The sequence below is a fragment of the Temnothorax americanus genome, unplaced genomic scaffold (assembly GCF_048541705.1).
Source record: "Temnothorax americanus isolate GAGA-0224 unplaced genomic scaffold, ASM4854170v1 Scaffold34, whole genome shotgun sequence".
Taxonomy (NCBI): domain Eukaryota; kingdom Metazoa; phylum Arthropoda; class Insecta; order Hymenoptera; family Formicidae; genus Temnothorax; species Temnothorax americanus.
This window is the reverse complement of record NW_027509485.1, coordinates 2,097,716-2,121,946: the sequence shown is the minus strand read 5'-3', so window position 1 is coordinate 2,121,946 and position 24,231 is coordinate 2,097,716. Positions and strand designations below refer to the sequence as shown.

The following is a 24,231-nucleotide window of genomic DNA, read 5'->3' as shown; positions in this document are numbered from 1 at the left end:
CGAAATTAAAAATAGGTCGAACCATTATGTTCGAGCGCATCAAATAAGCGCTGCATTTTTTATTATTTAATATCTGATTGGATCTTCGTTAAAACATTGCGTCTAACTTCCGCAAAGCTAAGCCAGACAGGCTGTTTTAAATATTAGAAGCTTGGAGCAGAGTGATGGGAAGTTAGTCAAGAGGAGGAATCGGTTGCTTCAATATGCGGCAGTCTCTCACTTTAACTTTTCCGGTTTAGCAGGGTCTTGAGTTATCTGCGCTTTCGTAAGTTTAATTACGTCCAAGTTTTCTCGATAATTTGACGAGGCCAGTCCCAATGTACGAAACTCGTCTTCGTATTCGACTTCCGCTATTCTTTATCGGCGATTGCTTCTCTCTCTCTCTCTCTCTCTCTCTCTCTCTCTCTCTCTCTCTCTCTCTCTCTCTCTCTCTCTCTCTCTCTCTCTATTTAAGTTAATATTAAATATGGAAAACAAAAATCTTATCAATCAATAATTTCACCGATTTGTTAAACTAATAATTATACTAAAAAAGTAATACAATATCCAAAATGATATTTATAATATTATTGAATAATAATAGCTTCATAAAATTACATATTATATAAGCCATTGTAGTCATAGCAGAAAAAATATAAAAGACAGAATGACGTGTTTTTTAAAACCGTCTTATCGATAGAGATATACCTATGTGAATAAGAGGACAGAATAAACACATTTGTTTTCACGCAATTAATTAATTTACTTAAAATATTTTTTTACGTGACATCGGCGAAAGGACTGAATGCGACATATTAAAATCTTTTGATGAATACGCGCAATACTGGTTTTCCGTATTGAAACGAGTGTGACTGCACAACGCACATGTCTCTCTCTTTTATTAATCAATGAAACAGTCTGACGAGTATCGGCCGTGATTCCTGCTTTCAGGTATATTATAGCCTTCAGAGGACGAGCAAAGGGCTCTCGTCGATGCCACAGAGGCCCGTTTCATCGTCGATCTCCGCGCAAGGCAAATTCCATCAACCTGAAGTGGTGACACGCTCGAATCGGATACAGGAGAGCTGTATATAAGTTCGGAGGGGGTTTCCCTGCGGGATCGACCTCGTGAGCTTCTAAGACGCCGCTGGCGATTATATTTACACGTGTAAATGTAACGAGTACAGGCGGGGGAGCAGCGTTATGTAGGGATCCGTGGATCTCCGAGACGCGAGCGCGAAGTCTAACGTGGTATCTTCCCATATAGTTGGTACACGAGTTTCGAACCACTCCGCGAAACACACTTAACGTTTACTGTACAAAACCGTAGAGAGGCTGATGGTGGTGTTCCAGATCGTATTGATGGGAGCGCGGTCTCTCCTCGAGATTACGTTACGCCGATATGCCGTCGGGGACGGCGCCTACATTTTCATATATAATTTTGCGGGGGAGACGAGAGAGGCGAAATGAGACATTAGCGAGTTAGAGAGATACCCGTACATGTCCAGAAATATTTCTTTACTGCCATACTGAGGTATAAACGATATATCGTAACGTACAAAGAGTCTAACCCCTAAAAGTAGTTAATGTCAATAACGAGGGAGAGATGAGGCTGGGTCAAAAGGGAGCTGAAGAAAACTTTAACGACGCTTTATACCTTATTCATACTTCCGTTTTCCAAGTCGGGTACAAAACGGCGTCTTTATATATGGACCTGAACATACTAATTCTTTTGGAATTTTTACAACCTATCAAAACTACTTTCAAAGTAGAGTTGCCCTTACAACAACTGTAAGGTAACACGATTGAGGACATCAAAGCTCATTCTCCAGCCTTATCCTCAAAAATACTAACGATATTAATGTGATCGTATTCGAAGCTCATCACTGCTCATGTTTTTTCGTACGCAAAACTTTTATAACAATTCAGACAGAAAATAAAAATTCGTTCAAAAGACTTCGTCGAACTCAAGAGAATCTCTTAAGGAGCGACGTCTTCGTTCCCGATCACTGACGCGGCACTGACGAACGTGGATTTTACTGTTTATATATGAAACTAGTTTTTGTACAAAGATCTATTGTAAATAGACACGAGCCTGGCCCTAGAATTATAGTCACTAATGTCCGAATTTCATCCGTTACACGTTAAGTCGAGAGGTGTCCGATCGCGTAAGATAAAAACTCGATAGCATACGAATACGAATAAAGAGAATACGTTTCATCTGTTTTACACAAACTCATTTTCTTGTTTTTCCTTCCTTGACCTTATACCTTTCCTCTCCGTTAAGATCAAAGGATGCATGGCACGAGGAAGCAAAATTCCTATACGGTACGTGAAACGAATTTATTCGCGCAACATATACATACTTGTGTGTCTTACGCTTCCATTACTCCTCATACTCTCCATTTCGAACGTGAAAGACATTTCTCTACGCTTGAGTGTAACAACGTGAGCGTACGTGCTATGCAACACGTACTTAATACGGAACATAACGACATTGATGCATATCTCAATTTTCTGTTGTATTTAATGACGTGAAGTATCAATTATTTTGCCATGCTATTGAAAAATCTCAGCTTCTCTCTATTAGCGAATATTCACGAGCCACTTGATACCACTGTAAGAGAGTGCATGATTATAAGAATGGTCTGAAATATCATTTTACTTTATTTGCATCCTTATTTCTCAGGTAAGTACCTATCACACTTCTAATACACCAACAGTGGCACGAGTAATTACGGAGGATAGCAGCCTTTAATAACGGCGGGAAATGGAAACGTTTAATGCCAGTCTCGGTATGCTCGAGACGCGCGTCGACATCGCAATATGGGGGAGAGGCGATATATTTGGCAAAAAGAAAATTACCACGGGCGAGACGTATCGCGCCATTTCCTCGAGATAAACGCGCCGCGCGAAATGGCTGAAGTGCTTTAAGGAAAACAGATCGTCGCGCCTCTCCATTAGCTTCGAAGAGAGCTGCAAAAGCGTCCTTGACAGCTAGGTGAGCATCCTATTGGACGAAGAACAGTAATTCGAGCATTTCGGGGGAATACGGGGACGCGCTACAGTGTTTGCATACATTGTGCATTCTCGGTCTTGCTAACAAGGACTAACCCGGGTTGCCGGAGTAACCTATTATTCTATGTGCCATCCGTGTCTCCAGGGCTGTTAAGACGAACCTATTCCGCTCCTAGCGCTGTCGTAGCTATCCCCCATCAGACTGTCACCCATTCCAGCTGCGAATTGCGAGACATAATTACGATTCACCCAGGCATCATAATCGAATGATATCGCAATACGTGCAGATGGAACGGTCAATGATCGCACATCGTGCCTCACGGTATTCACTCGGCTAATGCTGTGATTGAATCACAATCCACTATCTAGCCTACACTGTCTCTCTACAATATTGAGAGGACATTAGTTTTATTTTGTAATTTCTTTTTTTTTATAAAATGCATCGTTCTCTCTCTCTCTCTTTCTTCGACGTAATGTCAGCTTGATCAATAAAATAACTTGTCAAGATGGATAGATATCTATTTATTATATCTATTTATTTTGTAGGCAAAAAATATAATCCGCTTTTTTTATAATCGGTGTTTATAATCCTGTCTTTGCTATCAAGTTTGTAATATGTTCTGCCCGATATTGTAGAGGCAAAATGTCAAATGCTTTACGTGAATTTTTAATAGAAACTACTGGGAGTAAATTGTTCGTCATTTTTGCGCGAGGAAAAGGTGTCGCACTATGATACAGTAAGTTTGAGAAGTAATCGAATCGCGAGGCAGCACGCTCAATTAGCCGCGGAAATAATTTCCGGCGGTAAGTCCGGCGGCACGATAATCCGGCGAAATGATTCTGCGGTTACGTAATCGACTCCATTTTCTCGCCGCTGAAGATTCTATTGGCTGAGTTAAAAAAAAAGAAAAATACACGCGGAATAAACGGAAGAAATACATACAGCGATAGTATGGAAAGTGTAGAGGTTTATTAACAGCGGATCAGCAAGATAAAACGAGTTCGCTATTTGTTTTTCTCCTTCTACCAATCCAGAAAAACTCGAGAGGATAGAGTACATATCGTTTTCAAACATTAATAAATAATTCCTATCTAAAAAATTAAAACTTTTATTAAATATTTTGACTTCTTTATATATATATTATATATATATATATATATATATATATATATATATACTTTTTCTACTGTCTATTTAAAAATATCAATTTATTAGATTAACATAATGGAAATTAACGAAAAATAAACAAAGATTAAAATAAGCACAGTGGAATTTGCGTAAAAATTTAAAATTTTTATTGATATGTGATATAAATCCTGAATAAATTGAATGTTTCTGTAGTTTTGTAGTAGCATATCGTGTATCTGCTAATAGGTACATAATATAGAAGAAAAATGAGGATTTTAATTATTTCCCTTTTAAATTATATTTTGAACAAGAAGGATTAGTACTAATTATTTATGTACACGTTTTAACATAATTGATGTATATGTATGTGTGTAATTCACATTTGTACACGGAAAAAACAACCATGGTTGAATTAACAAGATGCGTTTTGTTAAGAAATTTTTGGTTGAAATAAACAGAATTTTTGGTTATTGTAATCAAATATTCTGGTACGCAACCAGAATGTTTGGGTATGATACCGTTTAGAATTTGGTTAGTGCATTTGTAGTAATAATATACAAGCATCTAGTTATTATAACTACAAGGGAAGAAGAGCATAGTTGGATTAAAGTGACATGTATGATTAAAGGAGTATTGGTGGAATTAAACATAATTTCTGGTTATCGTAATCATACATGTCACGTTAATCCAATAGTTTGATTCACATGTGTCTAGTAATAACATTCAAGTGTCTGGTTATTTTGACCTATTGTGTTAAACTGAAGCCCGCGCAAAACTATTTTCTTTTGTTTTTCAACCGTCTCGACGCGCGACATCCCAACCTCGGAGCGCGACGTTGTTACGTTCACGATAGCGCGGCGTGCAGATTGCGTTTGTGCGATCATCCCTTCGAACCGTGATTGCGTTTGTGCGGCCATCTCTTCACCGCGGCGAGCGGCGGCGGCAACGACGACGACGACTGTCGCAGTGACGGTGATTAAATCGGGCGGACGGTATCGGTACCGGCGGACTCGCGGCGATTCCCGCGTTCTTTCTCGCCCTCCGCGAGACGCGACCTCGTCCCCGTTGGCGAAGGAAACGATATCCCCGTCCCCGTGGCGAGGCGATGTGTGTTGACGTGCGCGAGTGAGACCACCTCTCCCCGCGTATCGTCCTTATCCCGTTTTCGCGAACGTGGGACCCGCGCGGGTAGATCGTCTTCTGGAGTGGCGGCGACGAGAACGACGTGTGTGCGCGCGGCCACGACGGCAACGGCGACGGCGACGTGCGACGGCGACGTGCGACGGCGACGTACGACGTGTAGCATCACCCCCGCGGCCGGCGCGGCCATCGTTTCGTCCGAGTATATCTGTGCGAGACAATATACAGCTTAAGGCACTAATAAGATGGATACGAAAACGATTGATTTACTTCGTGAGTGGGGTTATGAAGACTACATCGAAATCTTCAAAGGTTTGTTTAATTTGATATAATTATTACGAGATTCGATTTCGGATGCAACATTAGACTGCTCAATACCACGCCATTGTATTATAATAAGCCAATGTATAATTTACACCATATACCCAGCGAGAAATGACCCATCGAATCGACGTCTAATCAACGTCGAAATTTCGAGATTTCGACGTTGATTAGACGTCGATTCGATGGGTCATTTCTCGCTGGGTATATGGTGTAAATTATACATTGGCTTATTATAATACAATGGCGTGGTATTGAGCAGTCTAATGTTGCATCCGAAATCGAATCGAATAATCGAATGATTAGACGTCGAATTATACATAGGCTTATTATAATACAATGGCGTAATACTGAGCAGTCTAATGTTGCATACTGTATTATATTATTAAATTAAGGCTATTGATTTTTGTAGCCAACGAAATTGATTATGAGGCTATGAGAATTATGAAGGCATCCGATTTTCAGCATGTAATACCGAAGGCAGGGCCTAGAGCCAAATTTTGTGATAAACTTGAGAGTCATAAGCTTGATCCATTATCAACAGAGGTATGTAGTAAAGATTTTAGTGGCACCTAGAAAATCATAAGAATATTAAGATATCTTAAGGGCCAATTTCTTCACAGTTGGATAACTCTATCTTTCGGTTAACCTCACTCTTCATCTCTTTCTAACTGCCCCCTTAGAAAGAGATGAAAAGTGAGGTTAACCGAAGGATAGAGTTATCTGACAGTGAAGAAATTGGCTATAAGATATCTTAAATTTTCCTAGAATATTTATGACAATTATCTTAAATATTTTTAGATATCAACAGGTTCAGCGTCACCTTTCTATACAGTGCTTATGAATGACTCAGAGACAACAGATATAACAGATGAAGTTTGTCCCTCTACTTCAAATAGCGGATCTACTATTATTTTTGATAACATTGTTAATGTCTCACAAACAGATAAAGAAGAAACGACATCACACGTGAGTAAAATTAATATTATACACTACAGTTTTTAAGTTTATGACAGTTATCTTATTCTTAAATCTTAAATACTTTCTATACTGTGTTGTATTATCAAATCTCTTAATATTTAAAAAAAAGTAAGACTTCTGGATTAAAAGTTACATAAATAATTTGATTTACAAATGTTGTACAGTATTAGTCTACACGTTAATTATTTTTTTCATGCATGGATTATAATGTATTTTACATATTTAGCCTAATGAGGCAGCACCTTTGAATGGAAAGCAAGATGAATTGAATTTAAACTGCAAGGAAAAGACACATTCAAGAACAAATGTGAGTAAAGCCGTTTTTAATTTGCATTGACACTTGCATTATGTGTTGTATAATATATGCACACAGTAATACTTTCTATATTTTTATTTTTTTATAACTGATATTTTTTTGTTTTATGTGCTTTTTCTACTAGCTTGTTCAACTTCTCAGTGACACAGATTTAGATGTAAAAGCTGCTATAACTGTCTTGACTGGAGTACAGGATAATAAACAGAAAGACACAGCGAGAAATAAACTTTGTTCAGCGATTATTAAACATGAGCTGAGTGATGATGAAAACAAAAAGTAAGTTATTTTTTCCCATGTCTTAAAGAATTGATACACAAAAACATTTATCGTTTTTCTGTAATATAAAATTGATTACTTCAATCTGCATTCTGAAATAATTGTTCTTATTGTACTACTGTATTTTTTTGTTATATTGTGCTGTACTATTGCTTCAATAGTAGTAATGTAATGTATTTATGTGTTAGAATAACCAACAAACGATTTGAAGAAATAGCTTCGCAAATACAAAGCGCCATTCCCGGAGAAGTTCAGGTTTGTAATCCAGCTTTCCATTGCACCTAACTAGAATGTTTAATTTATTAGCAAGTTCTTAGCATTTCTAATTTATTATTTACAGTTAAAAAATAATAGTTAAAAAATTGACAAAAATGTAAGATGTACAGATATATAATACTTCTAAGACGGAGATGTATGTATAGCTTAATTGTTGGTTTAAATGCTAAAATTTTACATACTTATTTTTACAGGAGGCATATTACATTCCATATAAAAGATATTCAACGGGAAAGAAAGTAAATGCCAAAGGCAAACTGTACGACAAGTATACAAATTATCTTAAACATTTACGCGTAAGTGGATTGAGGCAAAAAAGGAAGAGAGACTCGACAGATTCTGATGAATCAGGTATGATTAATGTATAAATTACTGACGTATAAAGTAAAGTGACTGAATCAATTCAAAATCCTTCGAAATAGCGGACAATTTCAAATATTTGAAATTAATAATTCGTAAAATAAAATCAATACATATACAAATTATTTTTCACAGCTGTAAATAGTGCAGTCAATGTAAACGACGATTTGCTTGGAAAGCTTGAGTGGCTTTATTGTCATAAAGATCCATACGAAGAAGTGAAAGAAAAATGGGATGCGACTCACGAAGTAAGATTAGCACAGCTACGACGAGAAACGGGTAGCGTATATGATTATATTATAAAATACGGTGCTCTTCAACTGACAACTGGCTACAAATTAGTAAGTTTTTATATAAGTGCGTAAATCTGCAACAATAGAGAGATGTTACTTTAGGATAATTAAAGATTACTTTTTCATTATTTTTTTCCTTTTTCAGCTTCTAGCCGATTTTAAGAAATTATATCCTGATTACGATACGCGAATGTGGAGTAAATGGACGGAGTTTGCAAGGAAAGCATCATTACTATTGTCTTTGGAAGGTAACCTTATTATATATATCTATATAGAATGATTTTGAAACAATATATTACTCTCTCTCTCTCTCTCTCTCTCTCTCTCTCTCTCTCTCTCTCTCTCTCTCTCTCTCTCTCTCTCTTATTGCTATAGATATTAAGTATATAAGTATTAAGTACATAAGATTACACATCTCACGTTGCAAATGTGTTTAATTTGTTTGTTTTTAATATTATTGATACTTTTCCTTATCTTCTGTTAACCTTTATTATTAAAAAATTTACTTTGTTTTTTTAGATAATTGTCACTTAAATCTTTTCTTAAAATTGGGACATCTCTTTAGTCCAGTTCCTGTACCACTAACAAATGGAAAGAGATGGAAACCTACTACCCAGGAAATGATAGATGGATTCATTCTTCATGTGAAGGTAAATTATTTGAAACAGTATACTTACGACAAACATTAACAAAAATGTTTGTTTATTTTTTATTTATTTCATTTTATTTAATGTTTGTGTGTGTGTGTGTATTTGTCCTCTTACAAAGTTATTCTATTCAGGTAATGAATGATTTGGTGCCAAATGTAGAACGAATTAGAAGCAAAGCTCAACACATGAAAACCAAAATTCAACCACTTGTTATCGCTGTCGGACCTACTGTATCACTGTGCAAGGATTTTTATGTAGTAATTGATAAGAACTATTATAGATTTGATAACATTCGTACGGCAGTGGATGTATGTTTTAAATGCGTACATGCTTTGCATGCCGAATATTCTCCTCAGAGTGAGGCTATCTGGTATTTTTTGCAATTGGCATTGTATGACTTACGTACACAGTGGGACAAAACAATACCTCAAGTGAGTAAACAATTAAAATGTTTATCCGAAAAATAATATGTTTTTTAACTTGTTTTCTTTTGTAACAAGGTAATATTATAAGTTTAATATTACAAATTTTGGAAAAATTTAATATTTTATTTTTATGGCTTTCTTGATATATAACATATACTCTATATAAATGACTTGAGTTGTCTCGTAAGAAAATTATTATATTTTATTTACTAGTTTATTTTATTTAGTATTCTTCGACAGTTTTTGTAAAGAAGCAGTTATAGTTCCTTTTTCTTTAATTTGGTTAATGCAAGTTTTAATTTTAATACATGGTCATTGTGATGAATGTTATCATGTCTCGCTGTATTATAAAAGATTGTAAGCATGATCCATTTCTGTCCGTTAAAGCACTCTATCTTCATATTCAAATGAGTCATCGATGGCATGATGTAAATAAAAAAACAAGTAGAAACTTGCACATTGTTTCCTCGTAGTTTTTAATTGTGCAAGTAGAAACTTGCACATTGCTTCCTCATAGTTCCTAAGTGTGCAAGTTTTTATTTTATTCGAGGTATAATTATCGGTATTTATTTGTTTTGGCTTCCTCATAGAGGAAGCTTTGTTAGCAAAGGTTCTGATTTCACACTTAACTCTTTTGGGGACTGCGTAAATAATTATATACATTCACTAAAAAATACTAAAAATACTTGTCCACTTAAAAACTAAAACAATACTTTATCGATAAAAAAAATCAGCCCGATATTATAAATATTTGAGATAGCGATTTATTTTTAATTCTATTATATTTTCCAGTCTTTTCTACCCCTATTTCATATATAATTGGTTAAAATTTGGTTGATCAGATCAAGTTTATAAAGCTTCTATGTATGTACGAATTCTTCGAAATTTCAAATGTGTGTAATACGAGATCTGATCAATCAAATTTTAATGAATTATATATGAAATAGGGGTAGAAAAAACTGGAAAATATAATAAAATTAAAAATTAATCGCTATCTCAAATATTGAGAAAGCGGCAGCGTAAAACACATTTTTCAAAAAAAGGAAAATCTGCATAAAGTCTATACCGGTAGACCGATTTCAATAAAATTTGAGGAGGACATACTTTCTATGATACTCTATTTGTGTGCAAAAATTCAAACTGGTATCTAAAAAATTGTAGAAGTAGATGCGTGTACAAAAATCCGTACACACACACACACACACACACACATACATACATACTTCCGGACATTTTTTACTAATATGATTTTTCGACATTTTAGAACATTCTAAACCTATTTCCATCAAAATCTCGAAAAAAAATTTTTTCACCATTACAAAGCTTCCTCTATGAGGAAGCAATATGTGTCAAGAAGAAAAATGTTATAGAGATTTTAAAGGATGGCGTGCCTTTCGTAGACACTTGATTTCATTTCATAAAGTTCCCGCCATATCATATTCTACTAACAGATCTGAAACAAATCTTGATATTGATTGTGGTAGCATGCCTCATGATCAAGATATGAAGATAGTCGCTGTAGCTGATTGTCAGAATGCGATCAATAGTGATAATTCCGAAAAGAATGAAAATATTTTGAATACGGTACAAGACTTTGCTTTGTATTTTATAACTAAGCTTTATGCCACTCCAAGTCTTCCACGTAGTATTGTTCAAAACATAGTGGATGAAACCCATGATCTTCTCAATAACATTTCGTCACTTTTAATACCTTCAATTAGAAACAATTTGGAAAATGTGATCTTGAGTGAAGATGTATTGACTGCGATAGAGAAAGGATTGGAAATTCTTAAAGAACCTTTCAGAAATATGGAAACAGAATATCAAAGACTGCAAAAAATGAAGAACAGTGGACATTATATAGAGGCAATAGATTATATAGTTGGAAGTCGCTTTGATGAGAAACTCATTCAAGGTCATATTACAAAAGATACGTGCGATGTTAAAGCTAAGTTTATACCTATAAGGAAAGTTATGCGACAGTTCTTATCTCTTCCTGGAGTATTGGAAACTATTCTCCATTATATGGATAGTGTGCAGAATGAGAAAGGAGTGCTTTTAAATTTTATTCAAGGTGAGATTTGGCAAAAGAAAGTGCAACTCCATTATAAGAATAAAATCGTTATTCCTCTTTTTTTTTTCTTTGATGACTTAGAAGTTAATAACGCACTCGGTTCTCATGCTACTGTCCAAAAACTTGGCGCTGTTTTCTATTCTATACCATGTTTACCTCCACAGTTTACTTCTCAATTGACTAACATTTTCCTTGCTTTACTGTTTCATTCTGCGGATAGAAGTCAATTTGATAATACTAGTGTCTTCGGTATTCTCGTAGATGAAATCAATTATTTACAGAAAGAGGGTTTGCATATTGAGACCGAGACAGGTGTTGTCCAAGTATTTTTTGCTTTAGGCCTAATCTTGGGAGACAATTTGGGGTTAAATTCAGCGTTAGATTTTGCAGGAGGCTTCAATGCCACATACTACTGTCGTTATATTGCAAAATGTCACGAAATGAAGCTCATTCATGCTCCGTTGAAAAAGAAAATCTATTACGAACTGAAACAAATTACAATAATGACGTATCTACAGCAATATTATGTGAAAATCAGAAGATGGGGCCTATTCTTCGTACTGATCACATTTCTCAGATTCATGGATTTCATTCATTCAAATCTTCTTTATCTCCTAGTTTTATGGGAAAATGCATGGAAGTTGCCTGGGTACAGCATAAAGGTGTAACATACAAACATAATTTCTGTGTGGTTATTGATATTTTGGATAGTCTTCCTAAATTTGGTGTTATACTCAAAATTTTATGTAACGAAAACAATGATTTGTGTTTAATCTATAAAAATCTGTATACTATAGGATTTAACGAAAACCTTCATGGTTTTGAAGTTCAGGACACTGTAGGTTTAACCGCTGTTAATGTGCCTAATTTATTCAGTCCTTTCCCTGCAATTATAGCACGTTTGCCACTGAGTGGCATTCTTTTAGTTACAACTAAGTTTGCCTTGTAAGCTTTATCCAATTTATAAATTGATAAAGCTTAATATCAATATAGCTTAAGGTTTATCAATTTATATATTAAGTTTAATTAGTTAACTGCGAACAATTGTTGTTTTATTATATTGTAAAAGAGACGTTGAATAAATTACTTTCTATAAAAATACTACAGTAATTTTCATATATATGTAATCTTTTATTTTACCCTGACACGAATAACAACCTTATTTCATATATATATTTATATACATTAATAAGGTTGTATTATTCGTTTAATGCAAGTATAGAAAATAAACGTAAAGCAATAATGCATAAAATTATATTAACCTTACTATTTGGATAAATGAACCAGATTACAGTTGTTCATCGAACAAAAAGTCTGGTTACATTAATAAGATATTGTCATCGTATTACAATCAAACGTTTTGTTGTTCTAATCCAATTTGTCCGGTTACTTCAACCAGAATGCGACTAACCAAATTTGTCTGGTTATTTTAATAAAAATTATGGATCGTTCATTTCTCACCAAACAGTCAGGTTGTTTCAACCAGATTTCCAATTATTTCAACCAAATTTTTTTTTCCGTGTACCATATCCATGTCATTATATATTCGCGTAATAATTAATGAGTTCGTGCCACAGCATCGTAAAACAAGAGCTGCACTTATTGTATCATATATTCTAGATTTATCCATTAAATCTAGAAATTTTATTTTAGGTCTCATACTTTTATTTAGCCAGGTAAAATGATTATAAACGTTTATCTTCGATTACGCTCCGATTATTTGCTATCAATATTTGTTTTGCTTCTATTCTCAATTAATACTTAATTGAGAATATATACTTAATTAATATTAGAGCCAGTTAATAATAACAACAACGCTTGCATATTATACATCATATTATATATATGGTGTTTAAAATTAAATATACATAAACATTTTTTACTTATATGTCTGAATATAGTCAATATAGTAAAGTTTAAAAATAAGAATACTAAATAAAAGCTGTAAATGATAATTTTCCAAATGAAATATGCAATGGAATTACTTTGAAAACGCGACGATTCTTTGTCATAGACTTAGCTTTGTTACCGGTGACATTATTTGTCAAGCTAATGACGTACACTCAACGAATGTGATAAAATTATGTCTAGTACTTAATCTCTAGTGAAACATTCGTTTTTTGTTTTAATGCGCTCTAACGAACGCAAAGGTAATTTTGTGTCAGCTTTGTTATAGAATAAGATGCAAGATTTAAGCCTCACAACGTAAAAGAGATAGACATAGAAAGAACAAATATTAGTAAATAAACTTGTATACGATAATAAGAGTAACATTGTGAATTACACACAATACGTGTTCTATACATTATTTTCTTCCTTTCGTGTGTATATGCTTTGAGCAAGTTGTGTATAGAATTCATTTTTCCTTAGTAAAAATTTAATTGGATAACATGTGTATTTTTTACATTGCTTTTTCATATTCAACATTGTCGATCTTTGCATAAAAACAAGAAAAGGTAGAGAGAAGAAAGGAGAGAGAGAGAGAGAGAGAGAGAGAGAGAGAGAGAGAGAGAGAGAGAGAGAGAGAGAGAGAGAGAGAGAGAGAGAGAGAGAGAGAGAGAGAGAGAGAGAGAGAGAGAGAGAGAGAGAGAGAGAGAGAGAGAGAGAGAGAGAACGAGAGGGAGGGAGGGAGAGAGAATAACATTTAAATTAAATTTCTGTCAAAAAAGTGATATATCACTTATAATATATTCGCTTGAAATGAAATAAAGATCCGTTCTCAATTTCTACTTTTTATAACTAATTAGTAAACATTCCTAGATTTTCAATTCTTTCCAATAATTAATATTTAGAGTAAGAGACATTTTTTAAATTAATTTAAAAATCTGCAAATGAAAAAATTAGAAGGCATTTAGCATATCCCATTTCGATCTCGCTTCAAGTTATCAAAGTTATAATTAAAAAGCGAGTATTTCAGTCGTGAAATGATATACCTACGCTAAAGTTGAATCGTGACTTGACTGTAGTAACGCAGTCATAGTCACTTACATTATTCATCAGCTGTCTATTATCTTGGTGTACCGTGCAATCGTTAACGAAGCTAATCGTTACGAGTTCGATTTCCGGGGTGCCGGGCATGTAAATAATTATAGATTGATCGCAGTAAAGTGGCAGTTTCAGAGTAGTTCATGCACTTATAAATGTTTGAAAGAGGTGGCATCGATCGTCGCAAATGCGGCAAGAGGTATCTATTATATATGTAACAAATCTGCACTATCTTTCGGCTATAAATCTATCAACAGCTTTCATCGTCAGTCACTAATTTTTATCGGCATATTTGTAATTTATAATCTTTCAATCCTGTTCCTCTTCTTCGTCGATATAATCGTATTAATTGTCCTTTTAACGTGTCACCTGAGATTACTCTCGGAACTACGCGGAAATCGTTATAAATAAATAATAACGAAGGCAGATACGAGCTTTTACCAATACACGCTGCATTATGTATCGACCATTCTTTCAGAGACATTAATAAAATATATTTAAAAGCGTCGAGAATGCAGTTGATTCGTTAAATCCTATTAATCTCTTGTCGCTCATAATAACATTAAATCTGCGCTAACTAAATATTTCAAGCATAAACAGATATCATCATTGCGAAGATATATTGAGAAACATAACTCCAATCCTATAGAGCGTTATTGCTCCCTTGATTCTCAGAGCAGTAAATTTCTTGAAGTATTCTTGGCAGTCGGCCTGACTCGGATTTAAGGGGCATAACTCCGTGGCCTGGATTTAGAACCGCGATACCCGCTCTCTCGCAACCAACATTGTGCATACAACGACGGTCAATCGACGCAACCTTGTCGGAAGGTTGTATCGATTACGTGCTATCGCACTGTCGACAATTCTTTTCTCGAAAAAGCAGCCGCTGTTCTTATTAAGACAAGCATATAAATGTATTGCATTTAGAGCACGGTATTCAGGAGTATTATAATCATAATCAGTTATTTAAATATTCTGCATATGCAATGCGTTTGAGATAAATTTGATAATTTCCTTATTGATATATATTATTATATATGTATGTACATAGAAATTCCACATTACATCACATAAAGAATGGTAAAAATCCTTAGTTTCCGAACCAAGACATTTTAGATTAAATAGATACACATCACTTTTTTTAACTATATTTTAAATTATATTCTTCATCTATAGATTTATAGAAACATTTGCTATGTATGACTAAATATATTGTAAGTTCTCCAGCGCGCTATATTTCCGCTTGCACTCGAAAATTTATACTATTATGTGTAATTCGTATTTAAATGTAGATTGGTATACATGCATTTCTTCGATAAACATCTACACAACAGATAGATTCGACGAAATGCTACTTAAGGATGATATTCGTGGCACGAATTGCATCTCGTCTCGATTGGACGTAGCTCCTTGCACGAGATTTCGTTTTTTACGAGGATGGACGATCATTTTTTACGATCTATCTCGGTTCCGTCGTTGTCAAGAACTCATCCTGGATGTAGTACCGCCACTTGAGTGGTCTAAGATCTCTTTTTCTTCCACCACATCGTGCGTTCCCCGGCGAGCGAAAGCGCCGGCCGAAGTTACGCGGTAACCTGGTAGCAACGCGGGAAGAATCGTCCGTGGGGGAACTAACGTCGGAAAATCCCAGGCGGCAAAAATGTCATGCGAGCTAAGATGCGGAAGAGAGAAGAACCGCTGAGTTCAGGTGCGAAAAAACCCTGCAGACCGACATCGTCGGCACGACGTTGGTAAAGAAAGTTTAGATTGAAGTTTCCGCGCGAACGAAAAGTTAAGCACTGTCATTCGCATCGTAGCAATCTGCGGTAACAACGGATGAGGCGAACGTCGTTTCGCGGCCGTAATCCGCCATGTATATGTAGAGCATGTACACACGGGATTTTCTATACCCTTAAGCGAGCCGCCGCCGCCGCCGCCGCCGCCGCCGCCGCCGCCGCCGCCGCCTGCTCAATGCTCGGATTTACATTTTGTCAACCGCTACGCTGCGGCGTGACGAGATAGTAAATGAGGCGAGGATAAATTTCGTCGGTAACGTCAAAGTGTAGAACTTTCGCTGTCTCCGAATACTTCATTTCCCTTTCTTCTCCTTTAGACGCGGCTGATGATTTCTCGGCGTCTGAATCCAACAATTTGCGAAGTTCTTCAGGAAGAGCGCGAGCAAACGTGTAGTTGCTGAAAGAAACATCTTGAAGAAAATCCTCTTCTATTCTGTATCACTTTAAATAATTGACTTACAATTAGTATAATTATTTACGTGGTGTTTTGAACACATTTGAAGGGTTGAAACTTAATTTGTATCAATTTTAATACAAGCCTGCTGCAGCTCCACCTTTTTTATAATATTACGTGTTGACTTTGGGAGGCAGCGGTGAAATCCACGAAACATCACCTGCGACGAGTGATCGGAGAGAGCACACTCACTTTCGAGGAAATGTCTACGTTCCTCGCACAAGTCGAAGCCTGCCTGAATTCACGACCGCTGCAGGCTTTATCTGACGACCCGGACGATGTTTAATTATCTTCGTTGGCCTTCTGCCACTATTCACAGTTCACGTCGTAAAATTACTTTCGCGCATCACTTTCACATACCACGAACTCGCGTTACGCATGTATCGCGAATATTTATGTGTCTTGCTCGGGATCGTCGCGCGTTATGACACTGCGCAGGCGCGCCACGCCGCTGGCGCTCGCCCGCACCACGCGCTGAAATCGCGTTCAGTGAAATCGATCGCATATCGATTCTGTCGACCGCGACGTCAGGCGCCTCATCTAGCGAGGCATCGAACACACCGTCCTGTTTCGTCAAGCATGACGAGGCGGGCGGGATGTTTGAGATCGCAAACTTTAGCATCGCGAGCTGTCCGCGCATGCATGCCAGCAGAAAATTCGGGAAAGTAATATTCGCGTGAATATTACTTTCGAGAATTGTCATGGAAATATTCGGTATAGCATGGATCGTTCGGGATCAACCTTCCAGAAACTTTCACTTTGTTATCAATAATAAAGTCAAACAACAATGCTAGAACAAAGGAACGATCCATGCTATACACAAAGCACTCGAAAACAGGTGACGACCCCGTCGGGTCACCACGCAAACGGTAACGTCAGCTCCATGACGCGAGACTCCGACGGCCAATCACCCTCCCGAAATTCTGAGAAATCTGCAGGGAGGGAGTTTCGCCTCGGAGGAGTTAAAAGGACCGCCGTTGCGCCGCGGGAACGATTTCGCTCGCAAATCACCGCTAGTATCGTTACACAATCGCCTTGCTTTACCGCTTATCACCGCTTTTCGCTAGCTTAATCGCTATATCGCCGCTTTCGCCGAGCTAAACTCTGTGCGCGCTCACGGTATTTTGCCTGAAAGGGAAACTCGTGTAAATAACTGTACATATATCGAACATTAAACTTTGTATTTCGGTACTTGCTGTTCCTCTCCGTTTCTTTTGTGGTCGTCCTCTACCGCGCGCTATCTCGCGCTACCGAGCGCTCTCGAACAATTCCTATACAGTTCCAGCGAACAAATCACGTAACATACGGTTTCATTAATCGTTTATAGAGATATTCGATTGATATATTTTCTTATCAATCAAAACAGAAGCGTTAGATTCTTGTTCCACTTTTGGAACAAATTACGTGACGAGACTCTTGATTATCCTTGAAATTGAAATCATACATACGAGAGACGCGGCTATACACGGTTCACTGTGTCACGACTTGCGCACAGAGTTCCACGTAACTGTTCTACCACGAAGACTCATATCAGTTCCGGCTATTATTCTATATCTATTTCTATTTCCACTGAAAGAAGGGAAAACTTAGGCACGTGGCCGCAATTTAAAGTGCGTCGACTTTATCCGCATCGATTAGCGTCGTGTCCAACCACCGATCGAATCTACTGCCTTCTTGATATATGCATACCGAATTCGAGGAAGCGTATTACCAATGACACATAAATAAGTGCCACTGAGAGTGACACTGAAAAAATGATATACAGTTAACGATATAATGTTAATTCACGTCATCTGTGCCATTTCACAGTTAATCGTTACTGCGAATTAATTGTTCGTATATTTGAAGCTCGATCGCGAAGTTAGTTAACGCCTAGCGTCGGTTTTAGTAAACCGCAAGTGATTAAAGAGGCTACATTGAAGTAATTTGTATGCATTGAGCTAAATAATTTATACCCCGCTATAATTGATCGCGCCGAAATGCTGCGCGCGAGAGGTAGGTTGTTGCTTGATTACGGTGCAGCCGATGCATCTCATCATGGGGTTGAATATGTTCGAGGGGCAAACCGTCCAGGAAGTAATTCAAACCGAAATAAAGTCTCCGCGTCTAGTACTCTTTTACGAAATCACCTGCTATTAACACAAACTGTCGCATCCGCCGGTAACAGTGAAGGATTAAACTTTGCACGACAGCGACACTTAACGATTGATGTCAAATGACCACAATATCAGCGAGAGAACAACGTTCCTCCACAATATTACAGAACCACAGAAGTTTCACATACGACGCCGAGTCAAATAAAACTTTCCTTAGCACAACAGTTACGTAAACGGATGCTATAACTCGAAAGAAATACGATATTGTCTTGCGACAAGGATAACTCGGCACTACCAGGTACCTTGTTTACTTTAAGCTACATTTTTGTTTGTGTTCATAAGTTTTTACCGAACACTGTCAATAAAGTTTCTGATTTTAATCAATACCAACAAAAGCCCGATAATACTAAATTTATCGATTACTTTTTCCTCGTGTCAAATTCATGGCGATGATTAAATATCGCTTCACGAATCAGACAGTCAGCTTGCAAGATCGAACGCAATGTCCTCTTAGGCTTTCTTTTCTGGTCACTTTCCGGGTCGACTGTGTTATGCGAGATCAGCGGCAAAATTGCTTCAAATCAATCTTGAAAATTGGATCGAAAACAGCCGCGGCGCCGCGCCGGTGCAGTCCGCATAAAATCACCGAGCCTCGTTGCATATTTATATCCCGAGCCATTTAAATGCGAGGAAATGCGCGACGAGTGTCGACCTTTCCCGTCGAATGGTAACGCCATGGCAGCCGGGGAGCATCGGGAGGGGTGTGTTCCGCCTTCTTCGCGTAGCGACGGAAATCCGCGTAGGAAAAAAGAAGAGGTAGAAACACGCTTGGAAAAGAATGAGACGGGGGTGGAAAAGTCCCGCGAAAATTCAACGAACTTTCGCGTGACGAGGCATAAAGAGAGAGTGGAAAGCGATACGAACTTTTTCGAAGCGCTCCACTCCGAAGCGAAGTTGAAGTGACGCTCGACGGGAGCCGAGCGCGGAGGGGCAAAATATACGAAGTGTACTTGCCAAAGGGATGTCGGAGGGAATTTTATTGCTTGTCGACATTGTTGCCGCGGGGTGGGACATAATCGCCGTTAGCATAAATTTTAATAATTGCTCGGCGTTGCAATGAAATCGGATCGTGATGAATAAAAGGCGGTCACGCACGCGCCGAGATCCAGTAGAGCAGATAATACTACGAGATTAACAGAGGGAAGGTAAAAGGCGGAGATGACGCTATCCGTGAATTGTGTGACGCGCGCGGCCTGCTCATTCCGGCAAACTCGTTATAGCCCTCATCCCGGATGCACCTAACGATGCATTAATTTTTCCGACGTAGCGCAGGTATACTCGTCGCGTCGCGCCGGTACATGCGCGAGCGAAAGTAAAGGTCTCGGTCTCGGATGACACGCGACGGCGACAGCGACGGTGACGGACGTCGAAATTAAAACGTCTGTCGCTCGGGCGAGCTTCGAACGAGTGTCTTCGTAAGAACAATTTCCAAGAGTACGGGGGTTGTTACGTCACTGTGCATGCGCGGAGTAGTAAATAGCATTAGCAAGTCAACTAGCGCTTTGCTCCCCGGGCACTTACTTCTTGAGATTCCAGTTAATTTATACAAGTGGCGCGCTGTGTAATGCAGTTACATAGTTACGGGGGTTACAGTTAGTTTTAGTTTCAGTCTAACTGTCGTCTTAGGCGGGAAGAAAAGAGGCGACGAGATAAAGAGGGTCGGAGAAAGACGTCACGGGAAGGCGCGAAGCGTCGAGCATGGAACCGCTTCAAGTGTCAAAGAGGAACACTCATCTGAAATGGTCAATTCTGCAACGCGATAAATCGCAAAGATGTGAACAATTTTATCGCTATTTTATTAACCTTCGGAGTCTTCGAACATAAAAGATTATCAAGATAGTTCTTTATGTAAGTTTCCAAACATTTAAATAACTGTCACAGACACATTAACGAATAGTTAACGATAGCGTAGACTGAATCAGATATTTTCGAAGGCACTGACTTCAGTTCGACCGTACGTGTGATGACAAGGTACACGATATGTAGCAGCGGTAGTGGCAGATACACACGTATGAAACACATAAATTTCGAACGAAAGTAATATCTAAATCGGTTAGCGGAAACCGTCCGATACGGCGAGATATCCAGAACCCGGGCTTTATTTCATTTTTCAAAGCCGATAAGATCAAAATGCCCCCAACATATCACACGGCGTCGTAAACATCGCGTCAGCGTTTCAATCAAATTGTCGCAATAGGTAAAAAAAAAAGTGAAACCCGATCTCGCCTGACGTGGGGGGGGATTCGGACATCGCAGTTATCGAGATGTCCTAATGCGTTTATCTATCACGCGCGAAGAGGAAGCCAACCTTGAATTTAGGGTGCGTATTGAAGCTCTATAAACGACAAGGGGATGTCCATTGTTATCAAACGTAGGGATTTTTTTTCTCTAAGGGTGGAACGAAATAGTGTGGAAAGCACGAGAGTCACTTAAATCGAAGCTTAGCCATCGCGATTTCTCTGAACTGACAGTTTTTTGATAACGGCATTAATCAATCTCAGCAAACACCAAGTAACTTACATGTTAGTTATAATTTCTTACTCAACAATGCAATATGACACATGTGTTGAGTAAGAAATTGTAACATGTAAGCTCTACATGTTATTTGGTGTTTGCTGGGATGTGATCACGGATCCGCTTCATAATAAATAACCAGATCATATCACGGACATACTCAAAGTAAAATTAACGCTCAGCTACGTCACGTTTTAATATTACTGCCCGTTTTCATCTAGCTGGTAAATCACGGCGCGATATAAAATCCGTTTTATCGTTCTTTGAACGTCTCTTTGCATATTTCCTGCCACCGGGCCGTCCCGTACAATGCTCTATCGTACTACTCCGGTGCACTTTCTCCCGTATCTTTGAACAACGAAATGCTACCTGCAAGCTAACATTTGAATATTTTTCATAGCCTCAGATTTTCGTCTAGATTTCAGAAATAATTTAACACCCGTGCATTGCGTCGCACGCGACTGGGATTATTATGCAAAAGGAAAGTAAGAGAGTCGGAAGATAGTACGAATTCTACCCACACTAGATAAGAATGCCCTTTGTAAAATTACAATCGACTTGTAGCCACGTAAGAGCAACCATTCATTTGAACCATAACCGTACATTACTGTCGCTATTATTATTAATCTTCAAGAACGTTTCTATCCCGATTCAATGTCTCCTATAGAGAACTTGATCTAAATTCTGCCTATATTATGACTATTATGCAATTTTAAGGATTGACTATCATAAAATTGATTGCAAAATATTTTACATGGCTGAAGAAAAAATGAAACCATGGCTAATACTTATTGGACATAATAACTCCCGTTAAAATTGTAGATTTATTCGTGAAGCTGACAAAATAGAGGAGTGCACATCTTTTATTGCAAAATATATTATGTACGTGTAATGCCAGAGTATAGTCCTTATGTAATCTCTTATAAATGGTTAATGCTATTAAACAGAAAATTTTGTCGGGTCGGAACTTGTCTCGACTAAAATTTAAATTTTGAGTCTTGTTGATAACCTAATAAGATATTCACAAGTCATCATAAATATATGACATTACCTGTCGACATGACAAAACGCAGATACAGCCACGTAATAGCAATACACAAACCATAAATACGCTATTTAATCGCAGATCTGTTACAGCTAACGAAAAGTTATCTAATAAATGACAAATAGTCGACGTATTATTAACACATTTGAGAATTAAATTATAGCAAACTCATTAAATTACGCAATGCAGCGCGGCATATTATGAATATTATGATTTAATTATTTTGATCGCTCCTGGCATTACTAACAATTTCCAACAACTGCAAAGTTGGAGGTGCATATCTAATTTATTAATTATTAAATTAGCATAATGTGTCGGAATGAAGGTATACGGTCGAAATATCGAAATAACATGAAGGAAACAATGCACTAGCGGTCATCTCAGGATTATTTATATTAATTAATAAGCTTACAGTTTAACTTGTTAAATTCCGCAACGCACTTTTCCTCGTACTATTTCTGCCTTCAAGATAAAGGCAGTTCTCATTTTTTGTGCGAGAAAGAGAGAGAGAACGCTGACGCAGAAAGGGCAAGTGAAATGGAAGGAAGCTGAACGCGAGAAGAAGGAACACGGGAATTGGCAAGAAAAAAAGGGAGGCAACACCACGAAAAGTCGAGTGGAGCGCGTGGAGAAAAAGGAAGCAAAGTAGAAGCGTTGGCCAGCAGTTACCGTGAAAAGTAATCGGAATCCCCTGATGAAGTTTACGCTTGTAACTATAAAGTTGAGTAGCTTGCTCGTCTATTAGCGATCGGATTAGCCTGCGAGAGGCGAGGCAAGGGTACCCCGGGAGAGGAAGAAAATTAATTTCTTATTCGCCGCGCAATGTCGCATCGCCGTTATTCGCCGTTTTAATAACAACTAAAAGCAACGTAGCGAGATGAACAAAAAAAGTTGAGAGAATGAGGACGGTAAGAATCCTTAAGCGGCGTGTATATCTCTCCGGAATATTTTTAGAGAGGAAAGAAGATTGGTCCCAGCGGCGGAGAAAATTATTGCTGATGGCAAAATACATGTAACTATGCGGTATCGATCTCTTCCTACCTCGTTCAGAATCAAAGAGCGTGAGAAACGTATAGGACAGAGAGCAAGAATACGATAGGGAATTCCTTTTCGAAAATTCATTATGCAAGCTTCGAAGGAAGTCAGCCCGCGTAGAGTGGTCGCTGGGTTTTATTCCTTCCGTAAGTTTGTTTAAAGTTCCAATTCGTTTCCCCGCATTGTATGTGTGTGTGTGAGTGCGCGCGCCGTGTGTATGTATGTATGTGTATGCACTCACCCGAGAAGAAACGTCATCTTCGTGATATACGTAAAAAGAACGAGGACGAGAGAAAAAGAACATGCGCATTCATAGAGATATTTAAAGAGTTTTATACTCAACGGACGTTTTACGAGATATCGTGAAGTGAAGTTTTAAAACTGATTTCTTTTTTGATGACGTATATCGCAGATTTGCTGCAACGGATGATATTTTTCAGAGATTAATCGACGAAAGCCACGCGGGATGATGCATTTTCATGAACGAATGTCTGCGGGAAAACACTTTCGCGGCTCGAAGTAAACAAACGTATACGCTCACATCCGGCTTTTCCTGTGGCGATCTGGATTTAAATTGCAGGAACCATATTTTCTAAAAAGCGTGCTGCTGTTACTTCTACGAGCCGGGAATACCTATATAAAATATGGATAAGAGAATTGGAGCGGAGAGAATCCGCTCGGAAAACATTTCCCAGGTATTCTTTCTCGATACAATTTTGGGCGAACGCAACCGCTTATCTTTCTGCGTTTTCCAAAATTATCGTATTCGTATTTTATTTTTACGCAAGCACTGAACGTACGAATCTCTTTCACAACAAAAAACGCTCTGAATAAACGTAGTGAGATATTACAAATAGGTACTATGGACCACGTTCGTTGCGACGGCTCGCATGAATTACAAACCGTGCAGCGCTTATATCATGTATCGTGATAGAGAAAAGGTTTGCAACAACAGAAGTAGTAACAGTCATTGTTCGGTCAGACACATGCGTCTGCATCTAGTCATGA

At 37.8% G+C, this 24,231-nt stretch overlaps 2 protein-coding genes and 1 long non-coding RNA gene across 7 annotated transcripts in view; 2 read left to right on the top strand and 1 right to left on the bottom strand.

Annotated features, from left to right (window-relative positions):
- Nucleotides 1-2,218, top strand: part of LOC143901496 (nephrin) — a 146,375-nt gene extending 144,157 nt beyond the window's left edge. For all 3 annotated transcript variants that reach the window (XM_077413864.1, XM_077413863.1, XM_077413862.1), the window contains one exon: nt 931-2,218. In XM_077413864.1, coding sequence (XP_077269990.1) covers nt 931-1,074 — 144 coding nt within the window. In that variant the 3' untranslated portion in view covers nt 1,075-2,218. The remainder of the gene's footprint in view (nt 1-930) is intronic.
- Nucleotides 1-24,231, bottom strand: part of LOC143901497 (uncharacterized) — a 155,106-nt gene that overhangs the window by 46,202 nt on the left and 84,673 nt on the right. The window lies entirely within an intron of this gene.
- On the top strand, nt 4,996-9,300 carry LOC143901508 (uncharacterized). 3 transcript variants are annotated; one of them, XM_077413874.1, is made up of 11 exons: nt 4,996-5,578; nt 6,000-6,133; nt 6,389-6,556; nt 6,795-6,875; nt 7,009-7,160; nt 7,349-7,415; nt 7,631-7,787; nt 7,932-8,137; nt 8,235-8,337; nt 8,609-8,739; nt 8,858-8,983. In XM_077413874.1, exons 1-11 carry the CDS (start codon nt 5,512-5,514, stop codon nt 8,879-8,881), a joined length of 1,290 nt encoding a protein of 429 aa, XP_077270000.1. In that variant the 5' UTR covers nt 4,996-5,511; the 3' UTR covers nt 8,882-8,983. The 3 variants fall into 3 exon arrangements, with proteins under 3 accessions (XP_077270000.1, XP_077269999.1, XP_077269998.1); XM_077413873.1 differs by having other exon boundaries at nt 5,000-5,578; nt 6,053-6,133; nt 8,871-9,300; XM_077413872.1 differs by having other exon boundaries at nt 5,000-5,578; nt 8,871-9,300.